At 44.7% G+C, this 20,729-nt stretch overlaps 1 protein-coding gene across 1 annotated transcript in view; it reads right to left on the reverse strand.

Moving 5' to 3' along the window:
* plce1 (phospholipase C, epsilon 1) overlaps positions 1-20,729 on the reverse strand; it is a 157,677-nt gene that overhangs the window by 64,211 nt on the left and 72,737 nt on the right. Inside the window, exons 4-9 of the mRNA XM_056296770.1 lie at positions 12,925-13,079; positions 11,237-11,401; positions 2,394-2,539; positions 1,730-1,877; positions 716-826; positions 328-437 (exon numbers count right to left, since the gene is read on the reverse strand). Coding sequence (XP_056152745.1) covers positions 328-437; positions 716-826; positions 1,730-1,877; positions 2,394-2,539; positions 11,237-11,401; positions 12,925-13,079 — 835 coding nt within the window. The remainder of the gene's footprint in view (positions 1-327; positions 438-715; positions 827-1,729; positions 1,878-2,393; positions 2,540-11,236; positions 11,402-12,924; positions 13,080-20,729) is intronic.

The following is a 20,729-nucleotide window of genomic DNA, read 5'->3' on the forward strand; positions in this document are numbered from 1 at the left end:
AACACCATTAAAAATAATAAAAAATAATAAAAAATAAACTGAATTAATTAATTAGAGTTAATCTTGACAAGAATGATGACAAAAATTTTAGACGACAAACATGAAAGCAAAATCAAACTTTCGCAAAAACTAAATGTCAATTTTTGTCATTATATTTTCTCAGTTTTTGTGTAGCAGGTGGGTTTTGAATGAGTTATGGAATAGAAGTTGTCAGCAAATATGTTTCACTGTATTCTTCTTCAACAATACGCAGGACAGAACTCTAACAATTACTCCAACGACACGTGGAGCACACTGAAAAGCATGCCAGAGACTGCATCGCTGTACCTGATGATCTGTAAGATGTTGCTGACCGTGGCTTCCTTCTCTGGGACGTGGAGGCCATCTGAACCACAGCGAGACAGAAAGTTATGCTGCCCGCTATAGTCCGACACAAACTGCAAGAACAGAGACAGACGCGTTGGGGGTAACTGAGGCAAAGAAACTGTACGTCTGATGTTTACAGCTCATGTCAGTTAAGTGAGAGTTTGTATGACTATGAGTGGGTACGAGCCGGTGTGTTTATGTAAGGGTGAAGGTTTTAGTGCTCCTGTGAGTCCTCTGTAGAGTCTTAATCTGAGCTCTTAGGCTAATGGTACTATCCACAACCTATATATCTGTGTGTTTGTGTGCGTGTTTACTGTATGTGTGGTCCCGTGCGTGGCTGTGTGTTTACCTCTAATGAGTCATCTGTACCGTCTAGAGGTGGTTTGAGGCTAATAATGCTGGCTGTCCCATCGAGTGCATCACTCAGCTCCTTCAGGAAGACCCCACAGAATGGCACCACCTTGGGTACAGATGTAAAGTGAAGGGGGACAGTCAAACAGCTCATTTATGGTTGATGCCGTGTGTTCACAATTCTTCTGTCATCGCCTACGCTGTGCAACAATGAAACCACAGCTCCAAAACATTAGCTGTCAGGCGCTAAGAGACATGGGTCCATTATGTCGTGGATCCATCCATCCATCCATCCATCAGCCAAACCGCTTATTCTGCTCTCAGGGTCGTGCGGATGCTGGAGCCTATCCCAGCAGTTATTGGGCGGATGTATATGCATTTTTTTCTCCCCAGTTGTACTTGGCCAATTACCCCACTCTTCCGAGCCATCCTGGTCTCTGCTCCAACCCCTCTGCCGATCCGGGAAGGGCTGCAGACTACCACAAATCTCCTCTGATACACGTGGAGTCACGGGCCGCTTCTTTTCACCTGACAGTGAAGAGTTTCGCCAGGGGGACGTAGCATGGGGGAGGATCACGCTATTCCCCCCAGTTCCCCGCCCCCCAAACAGGCGCCCCGACCAACCAGAGGAAGCGCTAGGGCAGCGACCAGGACACATACCCGCATCCGGCTTCCCACCTGCGGACACGGCCAGTTGTGTCTGTATGGACGCCCAACCAAGAGGTAACACGAGGGTTCGAACCGGCGATCCCCCTGTTGGTAGGTAATGGAATAGACTGCCATGCTACCCAGACCATGCATAATTGAAAATACAAGATAAATGCATTTTCCAAGGCCTTATTATGATAAAACACTCAATACAACATGCAAAAAAAAACAAAAAAAAAAAAAACAACAGCAAGGTTTTCACACAGAAAGTCTGATCCCCGTTGTTAATCAAGACTAAAGACTATAAAAAACATCATCATCCTCCTGACTTCTGTTTGTGGGTCAAGCAAAAAAGCAACGCCACCTTGCATCCTGGGATATTGAGCGCTCTGGTGACCACCTTCTTGTACTCTGCAGAAGACTCGTGCTGAGCCATGGCATCCTTCAGTCTTCTCATCGTCTCGATGTCTGACTGGTCCATGAACTGCCACATCTTCAGCACCTTACGGGATCTAGCAGGCAAGAGGAACCGTCGGTGATTATAGTCGCTGTGTTTCTGCAACACTTCCCCAAAACGAAAGCTTACAAAGTGTCTCAGAATAAAGAGAGATGAGATTACACCAGGCGAGGTTGTGTGTGTGTGTGTGTGTGTGTGTGTGTGTGTGTGTGTGTATTGCATGTGCACGTGTGGCTGGTCAGTAATTGAGCAGTAATGCAGCCAGGACAGGATGCAAGAGTTGCTGGGGTGGAACCCCACTTGGACAAGATCACAGACACTCTGACAAAAGTGCTTATCTGTCTGAGTCCTAACACAGGATGTGTGCAGGCCTTAAGAGGTTTTTCTGGTTAAAATGAGTGCTGGGTTCAGGGTGAGGGTGCTGGTTCGTGTGAGGTGCTGGTTAGAGCTAAAGGATAGGGAACAAATGTAAGTTAATGGAAGGTCTTCACATGTGTGTGTGTGTGTGTGAAGGAGAGGAAACTTGTTTACAAGTGTGTGTTTGTATATTTTTGCTTGCATGTCGTCTCACCTGAGACCAGCCAGGAACTCCATGACAGCGTTATAATTCCCCATGTTCCAACAGCATTTAGCCACATGGACCAGGTAGGAGAACACCTCTCTCTTCTCATCCATGGAGCTTGCCGTCAGGACCAACCACGTGACCCACGAACTCACCTGGAGACACAACAATGAAAAAATAAAAACGCTGCTATAACAATCAAACTAGAAACCAAATTACTACCACTTGTTAGAGAATGCCTTTGATAGAAGCAACATGACCCATCAGGTCACCATAAAGAAGACATCAGGAATCAGGAACACTTTGTCATGGAATGAAATGCCGTTCCCCCGAGCCCACAGCAGCGCAACACAAAGACAAACACACATATCCAAAAACTACAAGACCACACATATACAAACTAACACATATATTTAAACTAAACAAAAAACCACTGTCCAGGAGAACGAACGCCAGCCAGGATGACTGTCGGAACTGCCGGTCTGCATGGGCTAGCAGTTAGCTTAGCCTGCCCCACTTCCACGTCCTGTCAGACCGCCCTCGGTGTTACCTCCTCAGTTGCAGCTCCAGGCAGGGCCGTGGTCCCTGGGGCCACAGGATGCAGCAGACCAAGCTCTCCCAGCCAATCCAGCACCAGCTCTCCCAGCCATCAAACAAAGACAAAACTTACGACGCAGACGTGGACGAAGACACTGCATAGATGGTCCTGGGTGAGGCTGCCGCAAAGGTGAATTTGCGCCGCCATCTTCCCACACCGGTACTGGGTGAGGCCGTTGCAAATGTGAATTCGTGCCGCCAATTATCATAGCAAACCCATGACCGTTCCAGTTTGTATCTATCTTGTGTGTTTTTCTCCTACGGAACATGCTAGAACAATCAGCCATTGCAACCATGGCACACTGGGAAAAAGGCTTTATCTTGGACAATGTCGGTCTAGATTATTTACTAATTTACCTTCACACTCTCTTCTAAACAAGACGCCTGGTTGTTAGAGGCTCTCACTGGATCCTGCAGCAACTAAACCTTTACACCAGCGCTGCTTCCTTGGTTATGGACTTCCCCTTGATTAATGTTAACGAATGTTTCTGACAGAAGTTGATGTTAACCTTGTGTTTAGAACAAAATCATCCAGCTAACCTTGCGCAGAACAGCAAATCTTAAGTGCCTGTTGCTGTCATAATGTTTTGACTAGGCATCCCCCGAATGAAACAATGGCTGTTACATAAACTGTTCCATCGCCAGCGGCTGATCAGTTATAACTCTTTATTGTTGTGTGTATTTTGTGTGTGTGTGTGTGTGTGCGTGTCTGTGCTTGCATGCAAGGCTTAGTCATGCTCAAATCATCTATTCAACATTCCACTGTAGAGACCCACGTCTGCAGAGGTCCGGCACACACACACTTACAAGTAAGCCTGCTATACACACACTCATGAAGTGACTGACAAGCATGTACCACAAATTCTTTTCCATACACATAGCAAATAATGACAAAGATCAGATATCCGAAGAGCAACCTTAATGCCTCAACTGTGCAAAAGCAAGCATACATACACAAACACATATGCCCCTTTTCCACTACGTGGTACCAGCTTGACTCGACTCACTTCTGTGTCGTTTTCCATTACCGTAACAGCATCCCCTCAGTGGAGCTGGTGCATTGATTTCGGTACCCGCTGCAGTTTTTTTGGAACCTTGTCAAAGGTGGTACGGTCAGGCCAAATTGTGCCCGAGCTGCCAAAATGTGTCCAGGTGACGTCATCGCAATACAATCGCGACAGCTCGTGTTCCTGACATTCCTCTCTGGCTGTAGTTGGTAGAGTCGTAATATTGCAGGCAAAAGCATGTTTAATAGTGTACTCTTTTAGCTACATCATACAATACATGCGCAGGGCCACCTTTAATATTCAACTTGCAACTGTTTATATTAGGATATGTTTTTCAAAAAGCACAAAAAAGCACACTTTTAGGCGAAAGTTCATCTACTGGTTGATCACCTTGTTATAACGTTATGTAGCGTGGATGAGATTTTCAATAAAGATGTTCTATAAACCTATTTTTCATTAAAATGAAACGTCCAATATTCGTTATTATATGTTTTTTGACATCAGTGATAAGTTAGCTAGGTAGCTAGCAACCCAAAAAAGGGGTCACGAAATGTTATTTTAAACAATCGGACTTTTCATGAACCGAGAAGGCTAAAAACAGGAACCCATTAGCTGGACAGCCTATCACTGCACGACTGCATTGTGATGACGTCACCCGGACACATTTTGGCAGCCCGGACACAGTTTGGCCTGACAGTACCAGAAAAGTGGTAACAGTTACCAAAACGCCGGCACTTACCAGTAATGGAAAACGAAAAAAGCGCGAGTCGAGTTGAGCCGGTACCATGTAGTGGAAAAGGGGCAATAGACAGGCCACACACAGGACACAATGCCAGAACCACATGTATATTACCTGAGCCAATGGTCTCACACACACACACACACACACACACACACACACACACACACACACACACACACACACACACACACACACACACACACACACACACACACACACACACACACAGGCGGTAAAAACATCCCCATTGGCTCAGAGATCTATTACCAGGTTATGTAAGGATTGGCGGACAACCTTCCTAAAGCCCACCAGTCTGATTTCACGGAGATTAAATTAAACACACACACACGCTCTCTCTCTCTCGCTCTGTCTCTCTCACTGGGGGGACGCTGACAGCATGGCTTGCATGCAGGCCCTCTAGTTGAAGGATGGTCTCTTTAGGGACTGCGCCGGCCCGCTGCCCCGAGACACTTTTTTTTTAAACTGTTACATCCTGAGCCCTGTGCATGCCTGCATGCAGCAACTGATATCGGTGACATTTCCTCGTGTTATGACATAATCTCAGACTATGCCATTGCCTGGGCTGCATTGTGATCATCCCCCTCTGAAGCTGCTCTGGCCCGGCCCGGTCCGGCCGCGGCGCGCCTCTTTCAACCCCGTCCTGCTGAGCTGCGGCGCATAGTTGGCACCTAGTCTGATATTCCAGATAGTGTGATGGTACCCGCGTGTGCGTGTGGTTTTGTGTGTGTTGAGAGAGAGAGAGGGAGAGAGAGGGAGAGCGAGAGCGAGAGCGAGAGCGAGAGAGAGAGAGAGAGAGAGAGAGAGAGAGAGAGAGAGAGGTTACAGAAATAGAGAAGCAAAATTAGAGAGGAAGACAGCAAGATGTAGAGAGAGGGAAAAGATTATCAGAATAGCTTGTGTGTGTCTGTGTGTGTGTGTGTGTGTGTGTGCACGCGTGTGTGTGTGAGACGCCGCATGTATGTTTGTTATGGTATGTCCTCTGTGGGCAGCCTTAAGTATGGCAGCGGATCAGTTGGTCATGTAATTCTCCAGCATGGCTCACTACTTGTTGTCCCGCGAGCCCAAAGTGGCTGACCGCTGTTACATGTCCCTGACAGACATCCATCAGGCATACACACATGACAAACAAGAACACCTCAAACCAGCACCACCCAAATACACAATAAAACACAACTGCTGCACAGCTGTTACTGTTAGCTGTTAGTTAGCTGTAAGTGTTAGCTGTTAGTGTTAGTGTCAGCTGTTAGTTAGCTGTTAGTATTAGCTGTTAGTTAGTTGTTAGTATTAGCTGTTAGTGTTAGCTGTTAGTTAGTTGTTAGTGTTAGCTGTTAGTGTTAGTGTCAGCTGTTAGTTAGCTGTTAGTATTAGCTGTTAGTTGTTAGTGTTAGCTGGTAGTGTTAGCTGTTAGTGTCAGCTGTTAGTTAGCTGTTAGTGTTAGCTGTTAGTGTTAGCTTTTAGTGTTAGCTGTTATTGTTAGCTGTTAGCCATTAGTGTTAGCTTTCAGTGTTAGCACACTGAGAAACTTTATAACCAACTACATCTCAAAGGCCAAAAATATTCAAAAAGTAGAGAAGGACAGACATGTAAGATGATTAGAAAACTGCAGAATGGAGCAAAGGGGAATGGGGCGGAGAGAAGAAAAAGAAGAAGAAGAAGAAGAAGAAGAAGAAGAGGAAGAACTAAAACAAGAAGACAAACTAGAAGAAGGAGAACCAGAAGAACTAAAAGAACTAGAAGAAGAAGGAGAACAAGAAGGAGGAGAAGAAGAAAAAGGAGAAGAAATAAATAAGGAAAGAAAACAGGTAACATAAACACAATAGAAAACTGCAGAATGGAGCAAAGGGGAATGGGGCGGAGAGAAGAAGAAGAAGAAGAAGAAGAAGAAGAAGAAGAAGAAGAAGAAGAAGAAGAAAAACAAGAAGACAAACTAGAAGAAGGAGAACCAGAAGAAGAAGAATAAGAACTAAAACAAGAAGAACTAGAAAAAGGAGAACAAGAAGGAGATGAAAAAAAGGAGAAGAAATAAATAAGGAAAGAAAAGAAAACAGGAAACATAAACAAACACAACTGTAAAAGGATTAGAATTGTGTTCCCTACAAAAGTCTCTCAAACAGGCATGAACACCCACAAATCAAACACACACAGACAGCTGAGCACAAGTGGATGTCCTATTGTGCGTGTGTGTCAATGAGTGTGTGTGTGTGTGTGTGTATGTGTGTGTGTGTGTGTGTGTGGGTCCATCTGTCTCCATCTTGGTGTGTTATTAGTTGAACCATGCCGAGTCAGTTTTCCCTGGATGCATGCATTACATAACCAAGGTTGACAGGCAGCTATTACCATGCAGACACACACTGTGCCTGTTGAAACTTAACAGCTCTGCAGCAGAACAAGGGCCCAAACTGCCCACGCTCCTCGTCCCTCCAGCCGACCCTTTAGAACTGCACTCCTCCACTCCCGTACATGGCCCGAAACCACACAGCGGCCTACTTTTACATATACTCAGAACACCGAGAAAGAAAAGAGCTCATCTCCACAGTGCTGCACATGATACACATCACTCCATGTTGGTGCTGGTCAGTTTATCACTTAACTATTCTGTTTATCATCTACAAAACATGCAACCAGTGATACCTACAAATAATTTGATTAAAACAATATCCCATGAACAATCTATCATCTTAACGTTGTGCTATGAACCATGTTAAATGGAAAAAAATTGATATTTCATAGGATGTTTGATGTCTTATTTTTGAACATTTGTGTTGATTTAATTTATATTATATTTATTTAATAATTATTCATATTTAATTTATATTTATATTAATCCAATAATTACTCATTTAATAGTATTAACTTTAATTTATATTTATACTAATCTAATAATTATCAATTTAATAATTATTATTTAATTTACATTTATATTCATCTAATAATTATTGATTTAATAATTATTAATTGTTTAATTTATATTAATCTAATTTATATTAAGAAAGAATTTAAAGAAACATAGTAGGAAAAAAATTGATCATGGCGTAATTGCCTAAAAATGTCCATATTAACTTTTAAACATGTCCACATTGTTAACATATATCCTTACATCAAGGCCATCAACGCTATTTAACTCACTGGGCATTAACATATATCCTTACATCAAGGCCATCAACGCTATTTAACTCACTGGGCATTAACATATATCCTTACATCAAGGCCACCAACGCTATTAACTCACTGGGCATTAACATATATCCATACATCAAGGCCATCAATGCTATTTAACTCACTGGGCATTAACATATATCCTTACATCAAGGCCATCAACGCTATTTAACTCACTGGGCATTAACATGTATCCTCACATCAAGGCCATCAATGCTATTTAACTCACTGGGCGTTAACATATATCCTTACATCAAGGCCATCAACGCTATTTAACTCACTGGGCATTAACATATATCCTTACATCAAGGCCACCAACGCTATTAACTCACTGGGCATTAACATATATCCATACATCAAGGCCATCAATGCTATTTAACTCACTGAGCATTAACATATATCCTTACATCAAGGCCATCAACGCTATTTAACTCACTGGGCATTAACATATATCCTTACATCAAGGCCATCAACGCTATTTAACTCACTAGACATTAACATATATCCTTACATAAAGGCCATCAATGCTATTTAACTCACTGGGCGTTAACATATATCCTTACATCGAGGCCATCAATGCTATTTAACTTACTGGGCATTGATTATAAAGCACAGTAAAGCTGATTTTTTTTTTCCTGCTTCTTCTTTGTTATGTAAAGTAGTTTGAGCTGCAATTTACCCGCTAACAGGGAATGAGTTAAGATATGGAAAACCATATTTCAGAGAAAAACGAAAGGGGAAAGTCATCATATAAATAAAGTTTTTATCATTATTATTATTATTATCATTATTGTTTGTTTTTCTATTAATAATAATAACAATAATAATAATACATTTTATTTGTGGGCACCTTTCAGAGCACTTTAGGACACCTTCCAGAACACAGTTAAAAAAACAAACAAACAAACAAGCAGAACTGTATTAGACAACATAAAATCCAAACAAAGCAGGGTTAAGCAACATTAATGTTATTATTATCAGTAGTAGTAGTATTCTTATTGTTATAATAATAATAATTATTATTATTATTATTATTGGAATGACATGGACAGAAGCATCCGTGCTTCTTAAAATTAACAGGAGGTAAATAAGAAAGAAAAATATTTTAAAAAAAGTATGGAAATAATTATATTTTATGTCAATTAGAAAATCATTTACCTCACACATGAGGCACAAACTCCAGTGAAAACACAGTTTTCAGTGACTAGGTTGTGGCCATGTGAAACGTCATCATATCACAGCGCACACTCAGAACAATAAGCTTAATGTTGTGTTCATTATCACAGGCGTTGCGTTGAGGTATCACAGATAAGCAGCCCCTTCCAGAGCTGTGTCAGTGTCTTCCAACAGGGATTTACTGTTTTCATCCGACTCCGCTCATTTTGCCCATATACGGCCAAAATGCACATTTGAGAAAATGTGTTTTTTTTCCTCTGCCACTCTCATCTTAAATGAAAAGCAGCTGATGTGAAAGGCATGCAACTTAAAGATGACATCATCATTCCCAGTCTCTCTCAGCAAGGCAGTGTTTATGTAGTTTATCCTCACTGTCACTCACTGGGAAACTCTCCTCAAAGCCCACAGCCAGCGGCGTAACTGGAGCTGCAGCCAAACGACACAGCTCCCCGAGCCGTCCCAGCTCTTCTGAATGCATGCATGCACGTGCGCATATGTGCTCGCAGAACTAAAGTATGAACGACAACATCTCCAAACATCGGCGGGCCAAATCCAAACTAAGAAAAACACAATCACTGCTCAGCTATGCTTTCCTAAATTAGGCCCAAAGCACGAGCATCTTCATTTTTATTCCCCCTCTGGTCATATTTAAATGATTCTGGTCATATTTACATGAATCTGGTCATATTTAAATGATTCTGGTCATATTTACATGAATCTGGTCATATTTAAATGATTCTGGTCATATTTACATGAATCTGGTCATATAAATGAATCGTCAGGATGCACTTCCACAGGACACGACACAATCATTCTGGGCCTATCATATCTAGCCTGATCTGTCAACCTCTTCATCATGCTGAGGGGAATATTTTTTTGGGGGGGAGCATCCCCCCCCTTTATCTCTCCGATTGCATCTGGCCAATTACCCCAATCTTCCGACCCGCCCCGGTCGCTGCCCCACCCCCTCTGCCGATCCGGGGAGGGCTGCAGACTACCACATGCCTCCTCCGATACATGTGGAGTCACCAGCCGCTTCTTCTCACCTGACAGTGAGGAGTTTCACCAAGGGGGACGTAGTGTGCGGGAGGATCACACTATTGCCCCCAGTCCCCCACCCCCTCAAACAGGCGCCACGATCGACCAGAGGAGGCGCTAGTGCAGTGACCAGGACACACACCCACATCCGGCTTCCCACCCGCAGACACGGCCAATTGTGTCTGTAGGGACTCCCGATCAAGCTGGAGGTAACGCGAGGATTCGAACCGGTGATCCCAGTGTTGGCAGGCAACAAAATAGACCGCTACGCTATCAAGATGCTCCATATGCTGAGGGGAATTTAAAGGGGAAGTCCTGAAGATCACCACTGTCCGTCAGTAGTTGACTAACTTTAATGTTACTCTCTGGTTGGTCCACTGGAGAGGAAGGTCCACCTCATCCTCTACAGTAGGTCAATCACTGCTCGCTAGCTTAATAAATGTCAGCACTGGAATTGACTGCCTCGCTCTCCGGACGCCCCTTGGATTACCATTCTTAAGTTTCAAGTCTCTGCAAGATGATTTTCATACCGCATTGAAATCAATGGAAACCTTTGGCTGATTGGAAGAGCAGAAAAAGACACATTCATCAATCTAAAAACTCATGGTGTGATTTGGGAAATGGGATAAAACATGAAAAAACGCCAGTGGGTCAGACCCTTTAGTTGACTGGTTAGCGCAGTCGCCCATGGTGCGGGAGACCCGGGTTCGCTTCCCGGCTGCCCCCTGAATTCGCTACATTGGTCTCAGAAGTGGGATGGTGAGACCATGAGGCCATCAAAAGCATGCGTGCCTAGAGGCGTGAGGAAGCTGGTATGCTGAAGTACGGGGACACGCTTCCCGAAGGAGTGGGGTAGCGTAACAATCACGGATGTGTAGACTCGCTAACCCGTTGGCTAACGGGTCGGACCCTTTAGTTGACTGGTTAGCACAGTCGCCCATGGTGTGGGCGACCGGGGTTCGCTTTCCAGCTGTGGCGGATTCCTGGCTGCCCCCTGAATTTGCTGCATTGTACAAGGCGGTCACCTTGGTCATTCTAGCATTAAAGTGAATCAACTACTCATTACCAATCTAAATCAAAGAAAATGGAATTGAACCCTGTCCTCGTCTCCTCACCTCATTGAAGCGTGCCACCAGGTCCTCCACAGCGTTACTCCGTGCCTTCTGGGTAGGCATGGCAGGTGCGGACAGAGACGCCTTGAGGTTTGTGTGGCGTTTTGTTTGACACTCTGGGCTGCCGAGGTCACGGGTGAGAAAACAGAGGTAGTCCAGAGGAAAGATCTAGAAATAGACAAAAATGAGCATTTGAATGAATGAAGATATTGACAGATGATGAACGGATGTATACATGGACAGGCAGAAACATGGGGAAAATAAAAAGGGGTAAATTGTCCGTGTTTAAATAGACATCGGAAAGCCTTTTCCCCCACTTCAGGCTGTGAGTTTCTCTTTTGTCTGATGATGAAATGAAATAAGGGTGACATTAAATCATCGCCCTCATCACATGTCAACAGACACAGAAAAGTAAAAAAGTCATTTTCATGTACATACGTTTGGTTAAACTCTCTGCTGTGTCATAAATCAGTTCTCTGTGGCACCAACGTGAATCCTCAACCGGCGGCAAAAAAAGGCAAATTCTATCCAACCAACCAAAGAACTGTGCTTGTGTGCATGTTTATGTTTGTACATGTTGGCTGGTCCTCACTTACTTAGGGTGTGTTTCAGGGTTAGGACTTATCAGGGTCTGTTTTAGGGTGAGGACTTGCCAGGGTGCGCTTCAGGGTTAGGACTTGTCAGGGGTTTGTTTTAGGGTTAGGACTTGTCAGGGTGTGTTTTAGGATTAGGACTTGTCAGGGTGTGTTTTAGGGTTAGGACTTGTCAGGGTGTGTTTTAGGGTTAGGACTTGTCAGGGTGCGCTTTAGGGTTAGGACTTGTCAGGGGTTCGTTTTAGGGTTAGGAGATGTCAGGGTGTGTTTTAGGGTTAGGACATGTCAGGGTGTGTTTTAGGGTTAGGACATGTCAGGGTGTTTTAGGGTTAGGACTTGTCAGGGTGTGTTTTAGGGTTAGGACTTGTTGTGGTGTGTTTTAGGCTTAGGATTGGTCAGGATGTGTTTTAGGGTTAGGACATGTCAGGGTGTATTTTAGGATTAGGACTTGTTAGGGGTGTGTTTTAGGGTTAGAACTTGTCAGGGTGTGTTTTAGGATTAGGACTTGTTAGGGTGTGTTTTAGGGTTAAGGCTTGTCGGGGTGTGTTTTAGGGTTAGGACTTGTTAGGGGTGTGTTTTATGGTTAGGACTTGTCAGGGTGTGTTTTAGGGTTAGGACTTGTCAGGGTTTGTTTTAGGGTTAGGACTTGTTAGGGCTGTGTTTTAGGGTTAGGACTTGTCAGGGTGTATTTTAGGGTTAGGACTTGTCAGGGTGTATTTTAGGGTTAGGACTTGTCAGGGTGTATTTTAGGGTTAGGACTTGTCAGGATGTGTTTTAGGGTTAGGACTTGTCAGGATGTGTTTTAGGGTTAGGGCTTGTCAGGTAGTGTTTTAGGGTTAGGACTTGTCAGGGTGTTTTGTTAGGGATAGGACTTGTCAGGGGTGTGTTTTAGGGTTAGGACTTGGGTTTAGGGTACGGTAAGACATGTAATTCTCATGGTTGTTAAGTGTACAGGCTAGGGAATGCATATAGTACATGAGACTCCTCACAAACAGAACTGTGTACTTGTGTATATGCATGAGTGAGTGAGTGAGTGAGTGAGAGTGTGTGTGTATGTGTGTGAGTGTGTGTGTGTGTGTGTGTGTGTGTTCTACTGACCTGTTGGTAAAGCTGCTGTTCCTGCTCTGTGAGGATGTAGGCGATCTCCTCAGGGAACTGAACGAGGTGGCGCAGCTCCGCCAGCTCCTTGCTGATCCCACTGATGCTGGGAGGCAGGGAGCTGCTGCCAGGCATGCTGTTAGCCAGCTGACGCTCTGCGGAGACAGAGAGATGCGGAGGTGAGGGGAGACAGAGAGATATCGAGGTGAGGAGAGACAGAGAGATGCAGATGTGAGGAGAGACAGAGAGATGCCGAGGTGAGGAGAGACAGAGAGATGCAGACGCGAGGAGACAGAGAGATGCCGATGTGAGGAGGGACAGAGAGATGCAGACGTGAGGAGAGGCAGAGATGCCAAGGTGAGGAGAGACAAGGAGATGCAGACGTGAGGAGAGACAGAGAGATGCCGGCGTGAGGAGAGACAGAGACACAGACGTGAGGAGAGACAGAGAGATGCCGAGGTGAGGAAAGACAGAGAGACGCAGATGTGAGGGGGGACAGAGACGCAGATGTGAGGAGGGACAGAGAGATGCCGAGGTGAGGAGAGACAGGGAGACGCCGGTGTGAGGAGGGACAGAGAGACGCCGGTGTGAGGAAGGACAGAGAGATGCCGGCGTGAGGAGGGACAGAGAGACGCCGGTGTGAGGAGGGACAGAGAGATGCCGGCGTGAGGAGGGACAGCATATTTCATGTTACCTTTTCTGACTTCCTGATCATATCTTTCATTGACAAGTACATGAATTTCTCTATCTTTTGACATTTCCACAGTTTTCATCTCCCGTGGACACTTATCTACCCACGATCTACCCATTTATCTACCCACTATCTACCCATTTATCTACCCACTATCTACCCATTTATCTACCCACTATCTACCCATTTATCTACCCACTATCTACCCATTTATTTACCCATTTATCTACCGACTGCAGGGCAAATCACAAAACAACTTTGCACCTCTCAGCCCCATGGTTAATTATGGTCATATCTGAAGAAAAACAGCGTTGATCACCGGCCAGTTCCTGTGTTTGGGTTCCAGTCTGGCCCATTAGTCTGTCTGTTTACACACACACACACACACACACACACACACACACACACACACACACACACACACACAGATACAGACACAAAACAGTCCTTCTCTCTGCTAACACAGGTCTAACGGATAGTTTCTACACAAACACTTGTGCTGCCAGGTAGCACATACTGTACATAGCCTGGACAAATGCCACACACACACACACACTTTGCACACAACAAACATGACCATTTAGACGCTATAATCAGAAAGTTGTCCTCAACTTCTGGGACAATTATTATTATTATTGATTTTCCCCACTTTTTCTCTCCCCAGTTGTACCCGGCCAATCACCCCATTCTCCTAGCAGTCTCTGCTCCACCCCCCCTGCCGATCCCGGGAGGGCTGCAGACTACCACGTCTCCTCCCATACATGTGGAGTCACCAGCCGCTTCTTTTCACCTAACAGTGAGGAGTTTCATCAGGGAGACGTAGCGCATGGGAGGATCACGCTATTCCTCCCAGCCCCCCCCCCCCCCCCCCCGAACAGGCACCCCGATCGACCAGAGGAGGCGCTAGTGCAGCGACCAGGACACCACATCAGGCTTCCCAACCACAGACACGGCCAATTGTGTCTGTAGGGATGCCTGACCAAGCCAGAGGTAATATGGGGATTCAAACCGGCGATCCCCATGTTGGTAGGCAACGGAACAGACCGCTACACTACCCGGATGCCCAACACATTTTCCAGTGAACATATACGACATATGTATACAGGTTGGAGATATGCTGCAACCAGAACAGTGGTTCTTAACCATGTGCCATGAGGGGCCATGTGTCCCCAGGTTTTCCTTCCAACCCAACACGGCACCGGCCAATTAGACAGGAAAACAGTGACGTCATCTGGAACACCTGTGTACAAGTCCCCCCACGCAACATGATGGAGCACTGCTGCTCTGGAACAACAGCAACTGCTTCCTACGATATATATTTTAATAATAATAATAACAATAAATTAAACTTATTTCTAATACAGAAAAGATCTGGTGATGACGTGTGGCTTGACTTAAACAAAGCTTCTGATGGACAGCAGGGGGCTCACTGTGATGATCACCTCCATTCTGCGTACTGCCCAAAAATAAGACAAACACACAAGGTTTCTGCATACCCCCCCACACACACACACACATAGCCCCCACACACACATACCCCCACATACACACATATAAATCTCCCCACATACACCTCCTCCACACACACACACACACACACACACATATACACCACCCACACACACATATACACCCCCCACACACATATACGCCCCCCCACACACATATACCCCCCACACACACATACAGCCACCCCACACACACACATACCCCCCACACACATATACACCACCCACACACATATATACCACCCACACACATATATATCCCCCCACACACATATACACCCCCCACACACATATACCCACCCACACACACATATACACCCCCCACACACATATACACCCCCACACACACAGAGCCCCCCCCCCACATAAACATATACCCCCCACACACACATACACCACCCACACACACATATACACCACCCACACACATATATACCCCCCCACACACACATATACACCCCCCACACACACTTACAACCCCCACACCACCACTCCCTCAGGTAATTTTCTTAAAGAAGCTCCTTCATCAACACCTCCAAAACAATTTCCTGTTAATGTATTATAGTACATGTGAACAGTGTGGTGGTGGTACTGGTTCTGCTTCAGTGGTTCAGTGTAGAATTAATGTATTATAGTACATGTGAACAGTGTGGTGGTGGTACTGGTTCTGCTTCAGTGGTTCGGTGTAGAATTAATGTATTATGGTACATGTGAACATCGTGGCGGTGGTACTGGTTCTGCTTCAGTGGTTCAGTGTAGAATTAATTTATTATGGTACATGTGAACATCGTGGTGGTGGTACTGGTTCTGCTTCAGTGGTTCAGTGTAGAATTAATTTATTATGGTACATGTGAACATCGTGGCGGTGGTACTGGTTCTGCTTCAGTGGTTCAGTGTAGAATTAATTTATTATGGTACATGTGAACATCGTGGTGGTACTGGTTCTGCTTCAGTCGTTCAGTGTAGAATTAATGTATTATGGTACATGTGAACATCGTGGCGGTGGTACTGGTTCTGCTTCAGTGGTTCAGTGTAGAATTAATGTATTATGGTAAATGTGAACATCGTGGTGGTACTGGTTCTGCTTCAGTGGTTCAGTGTAGAATTAATGTATTATGGTACATGTGAACATCGTGGTGGTACTGGTTCTGCTTCAGTGGTTCAGTGTAGAATTAATGTATTATGGTACATGTGAACATCGTGGTGGTACTGGTTCTGCTTCAGTGGTTCAGTGTAGAATTAATGTATTATGGTACATGTGAACAGTGTGATGGTGGCACCAGTTCTGCTTCAGTGGTTCAGTGCAGAATTAATGTATTATGGTACATGTGAACAGTGTGGTGGTGGCACCAGTTCTGCTTCAGTGGTTCAGTGCAGAATTAATGAGCCGCACCATGTTTGTTGTGGAGAAACGTGAAGGTCAAGATGAGACGGAGCTCACAAAACAGATTGAATACCAGGAATTAACCACACTCCTTCTGGTTATTGTCAACTGTCATATATGTACACACACACACGCACACACACACACACACTTCATTACAGAAGCTGTTAGGCCGGATCCACAAATCAAACCGTGTAAATAAGCAAGTTTTGTTCCTGTAGAGCAGTTACTGCTGTTGCCATGGTTACCTGTACCACATCTCAAGGGTTACCCAGAGCATCCCGGTGTGCGTGTGTGTGTTGGGGAGAAAGAGCAGGACAGAGAGAGAGAGCGAGAGAGAGAGATTTTTGATAGATTTTTGATGCTTTGGCAACATTGTTGTAAAACTTTCATGCCAATAAAGCCCTTTGAATTGAATTGAATTGAATTGAGAGAGAGAGAGGTTGAGCGAGTCTAATGGAGAGTGAGATGTTACAGAGAGGAAAAAAGATAAAGATGGGAGAGAGGATGACTGCGAGAGCAGTGTGGAAGATGACAACTGAGAGAGACAAACCTGGAGAATGATGAACGGAGAAAAAGTCTGATCAGAAACACAGAGTGTGAAAATATATGAAAAAATCATTACTGAATAGGATTATAAGTCCAACAAAATGCTATTCTGCAACAACAACAAAAACTCCACTGAGAGAGAGATAGGAGGGAGGGAGAGAGAGAGCAAGAGAGAGAGGAGGGAGAGAGAGAGAAGTAGAGAGAACGAGAGGAGGGAGAGGGAAGTAGAGAGAGAGAGAGAGAAGCAGAGAGAGAGAGAGAGAGAGAGGAAGATAAAGAATGGAGAGGTAAACAGAAGGTGAAGGATAAATGAAGCCAGGGAGGGAGGAATAAACAGAGTGCAGCTTTTGTATTTGACTCTAACAGCTGTGTAGCACATCCCAGCCTGCTCTACATAATAATATAATATATTAGTATAATATAATATAATATAGTATAAGATATGATATAATATAATGGATAATATGATATAATATAATACAGTATAGTATAATATAATATGATATAATACAATATAATATAGTATAAGATACGATATAATATAATGGATAATATGATATATAATATACAGTATAGTATAATATAATATAATTTGGGGTGAGGTCTACTAAGTCCACTCAGCATCTACATAATGAAAGCTGGAGGTGTTGAAGGATCCTCATGTGAATGATGCTGACCTGAGAAGCATTTCTGACAGACGACTCTAGCATGATGGCTGTACATCTGAATTAATGTGAGGGGTGTGTGTGTGTGTGTGTGTGTGTGTGTGTGTGTGTGGTTAGTAATGGCTGCTGAAATAACCAGTGTTTTTCAGACCGTTTCCTAATCAAGATGTTGTGATGCTGTAGAGAACATATCTGGCCTAAAAATCAAAATGCACATTTGAAAAATAAAAAAAAAAGTATTGGTCATATCAGATTTATCTCTTCCACACCCTGTTTGAGACAAGCGCTGCAAGAGAAACTATGAAGGTACAGCTGAGTCCACGTGTTTCACGCCATATCACACTGACAATATTGATATACCATGTACTCATAACATGGGTGTGGGTTTGAACCTGCGCCGTACCCCTTCATCATGTTCTATTTGATTTCCTGCTCTGTGTGCTACTGCTAGTGTGTCAGAGTTTGACACACTAGCAGTTTTTAACTATTATAGTTAAAATTGACTAACATTAGATTAAATCAAATTTAAAAAATAAATTAAATTTTTAAAAAAATAAAAAATGAAAATTACATTTTAATGATATTCAAAATTAAAAAAATTAAAAAGTTAAAATTAGAAATTAAAAATAAACATTAAAAAAATTAAAATTAGAAATAAATTACATTTTAATTATAATTAAAATCAAGAAAAATAAATTAGATAAAACTGTTATAGTTAAAATTAACAGCTATTAACAATTTTTAGAGATGCCAAATAAAAGACTGTTAAACATCGCTCACAAAAAGAAGGGCTGTGTGTACAAGCTGTACATACGGTGCATCTCCGTATCTGGTCCTGATTGTATTTCTAACTGATTCTACCTCGAGCATACGGCCAACATGCTCTCCTGTCTCTGAGCCTTCTGAAGTGGAAATAAATCAGCCCTCAAGTGGGGGATATGAATTTCATGATCACTCAGGAGCTGCAATAGTACTATAATTCATTCACTCATTCATTCACTCAGCCTTTAAAGTGGGCGCTACGTAGTCTGAGCAAGCTGTCAGCTTCAGGTGCGCCGTGCTGACAAAGCAGTGGCAAAAAAAAAAACCCCAAACAAAATCCTAAAAAAAAAAAGTCCAATGAATTATCAAAAAATAGACAAATCCTGGTTCATCAGCAGTAAACCCTACTGAAGCAAGTAAAAAGACTTGCCACTGGGGGATCGTTGCGTATGACCTTTGTATTCAAAGCACTAGTTTAAGACACCGTGGATTATAATGGAATTATGGGTAATGTTGAACATGGCTCTCTTCTGCTGTGAACATGAACCTGGATACCCGGCATCAGCCACATCTTTATGCATGGGGCTTACTCATCTGCACGCAAAATAAATTGTGTGTGTATGTGCGTGTGTGTGTGTGTGTGTGGGGGGGGGGGGCTGAAGGTTAATTCTGGCATAGTTCCTGCTCTGAATGCAGTAAGCCAAAGGGGTAGACTGGCCAAACATCCTTTGAAATTTTTTTTCTCCTAAATACCAATTTTATTTATTTCTTAACACTGTAGTATGCAGTGGCACACAACGGGACATACGAGGGGTGTGTGGACAAAATGTCACATATGTTGAAGACAGATGAGACACAAACCCTGCTGAGCTGTCAGGGCATTCCAGCATGTTGGCCAAACCTCCTGCCTTGCTTCTAAAGCTTGTCAGACTCATGTGATGCACTTTGAAGGGACACAGAGATAACCCAAAGACTGGAGACATTAGTGAACAACTTCTCTCTTTGACTACACGCGCCCCCAGAATTCACCATAACAGGAAGAGTTTATGTGGTGGGGGCTGGATGGTCCCACCAGAACGACTGCCGAAAGGGAGCAGGGGTCGGGGCTCATGCTGGAGGGGCCTTAGGAACCCTGTAGTGCTGTGGGGGTAGGGTGGGGGGTGGAGGCCAGGTAGGAGGGCGCCCCCACCGCGAGTGGCTGGGCCAGTCCAATAGATCGGTCCAAGTCTAGTTGAGCTGTTTTGAGGCGATCCACAGAAATGCGCTCCAGCTTGCCACCGATGTCCATGACAAAGTGCTTGTTCCCGGTCTCCAGGACGTGGAACAGGACATCGTAGGAAGGCTGCAGGGGTCGACGGTGGGCGTCGTGTATTCTGCTGACTGCAAACTTGTGGGGATGTGAGACTGTGGAAGGCCATGTTGCGAAGTGGGGATGGGTGCAAAAACTCTGGCGTTATCCAGAAGCGCGGTCGATTGGTGGGCTGCAGACCAGGGAGCTGTGGTGTTGGGAATGAAATCCCCTGAGACCCGCAGTGGTTGGCTGTAAACCAGTTCAGCGCATGAGGATTGGAGGTCCTCCTTAGGGGCGGTCCTGAGGCCCAGCATGACCCACGGGAGCCTGTTGACCCAGCTGCTGTCCTTGAGGCTGGCCAGAAGAGCGGCCTTCATAAAGCAATGAAACAGCTCACACAACCCGTTGGCCTGCAGGTGGTACGCGGTGGTGGGGTGGAGCTTCACCACTGGGCTCTCCGTGACTGCGTTCCAGAGCTAAGACATAAACTGTGAGACCCGGTCAGAGGAGAGGTCAGATGGGGTGCTGAACCGGGCGACCCAGGTCCCAATGAATGCCTGCGCTACCTCGGTGGACATCGTCGACAACAGTGGGACGGCGTTCGGCCATCGAGTGGTCTTGTCCACCATTGTGAGGAGGTAAGTACAACCATGGGAGGGGGGCAGGGGGCCCACCAGGTCCACGTGTATGTGGTCGAACCTCCTTTCGGGCACCGGGAACTGCACCAGGGGGGCTTTGGTGTGGCAGTGCATCTTAGAGCACTGGCACTCAATGCAGTGTCCAGTCTCTCACATGTTTTTTGAGCCCGTGCCAGATGAACTTGGCCGCCACCAGTCTTCAAGATGGCTTTTCACCTAGGTGGGAGAGGCCACAGACAGGATCGAAAACACGCCACCTCCATCCAGTGGGAATCATGGGCCAGGGGCTGATCTATGGAGACGTCGCACAGGAGTGT

This window comes from Lampris incognitus, chromosome 17, assembly GCF_029633865.1.
Source record: "Lampris incognitus isolate fLamInc1 chromosome 17, fLamInc1.hap2, whole genome shotgun sequence".
Taxonomy (NCBI): domain Eukaryota; kingdom Metazoa; phylum Chordata; class Actinopteri; order Lampriformes; family Lampridae; genus Lampris; species Lampris incognitus.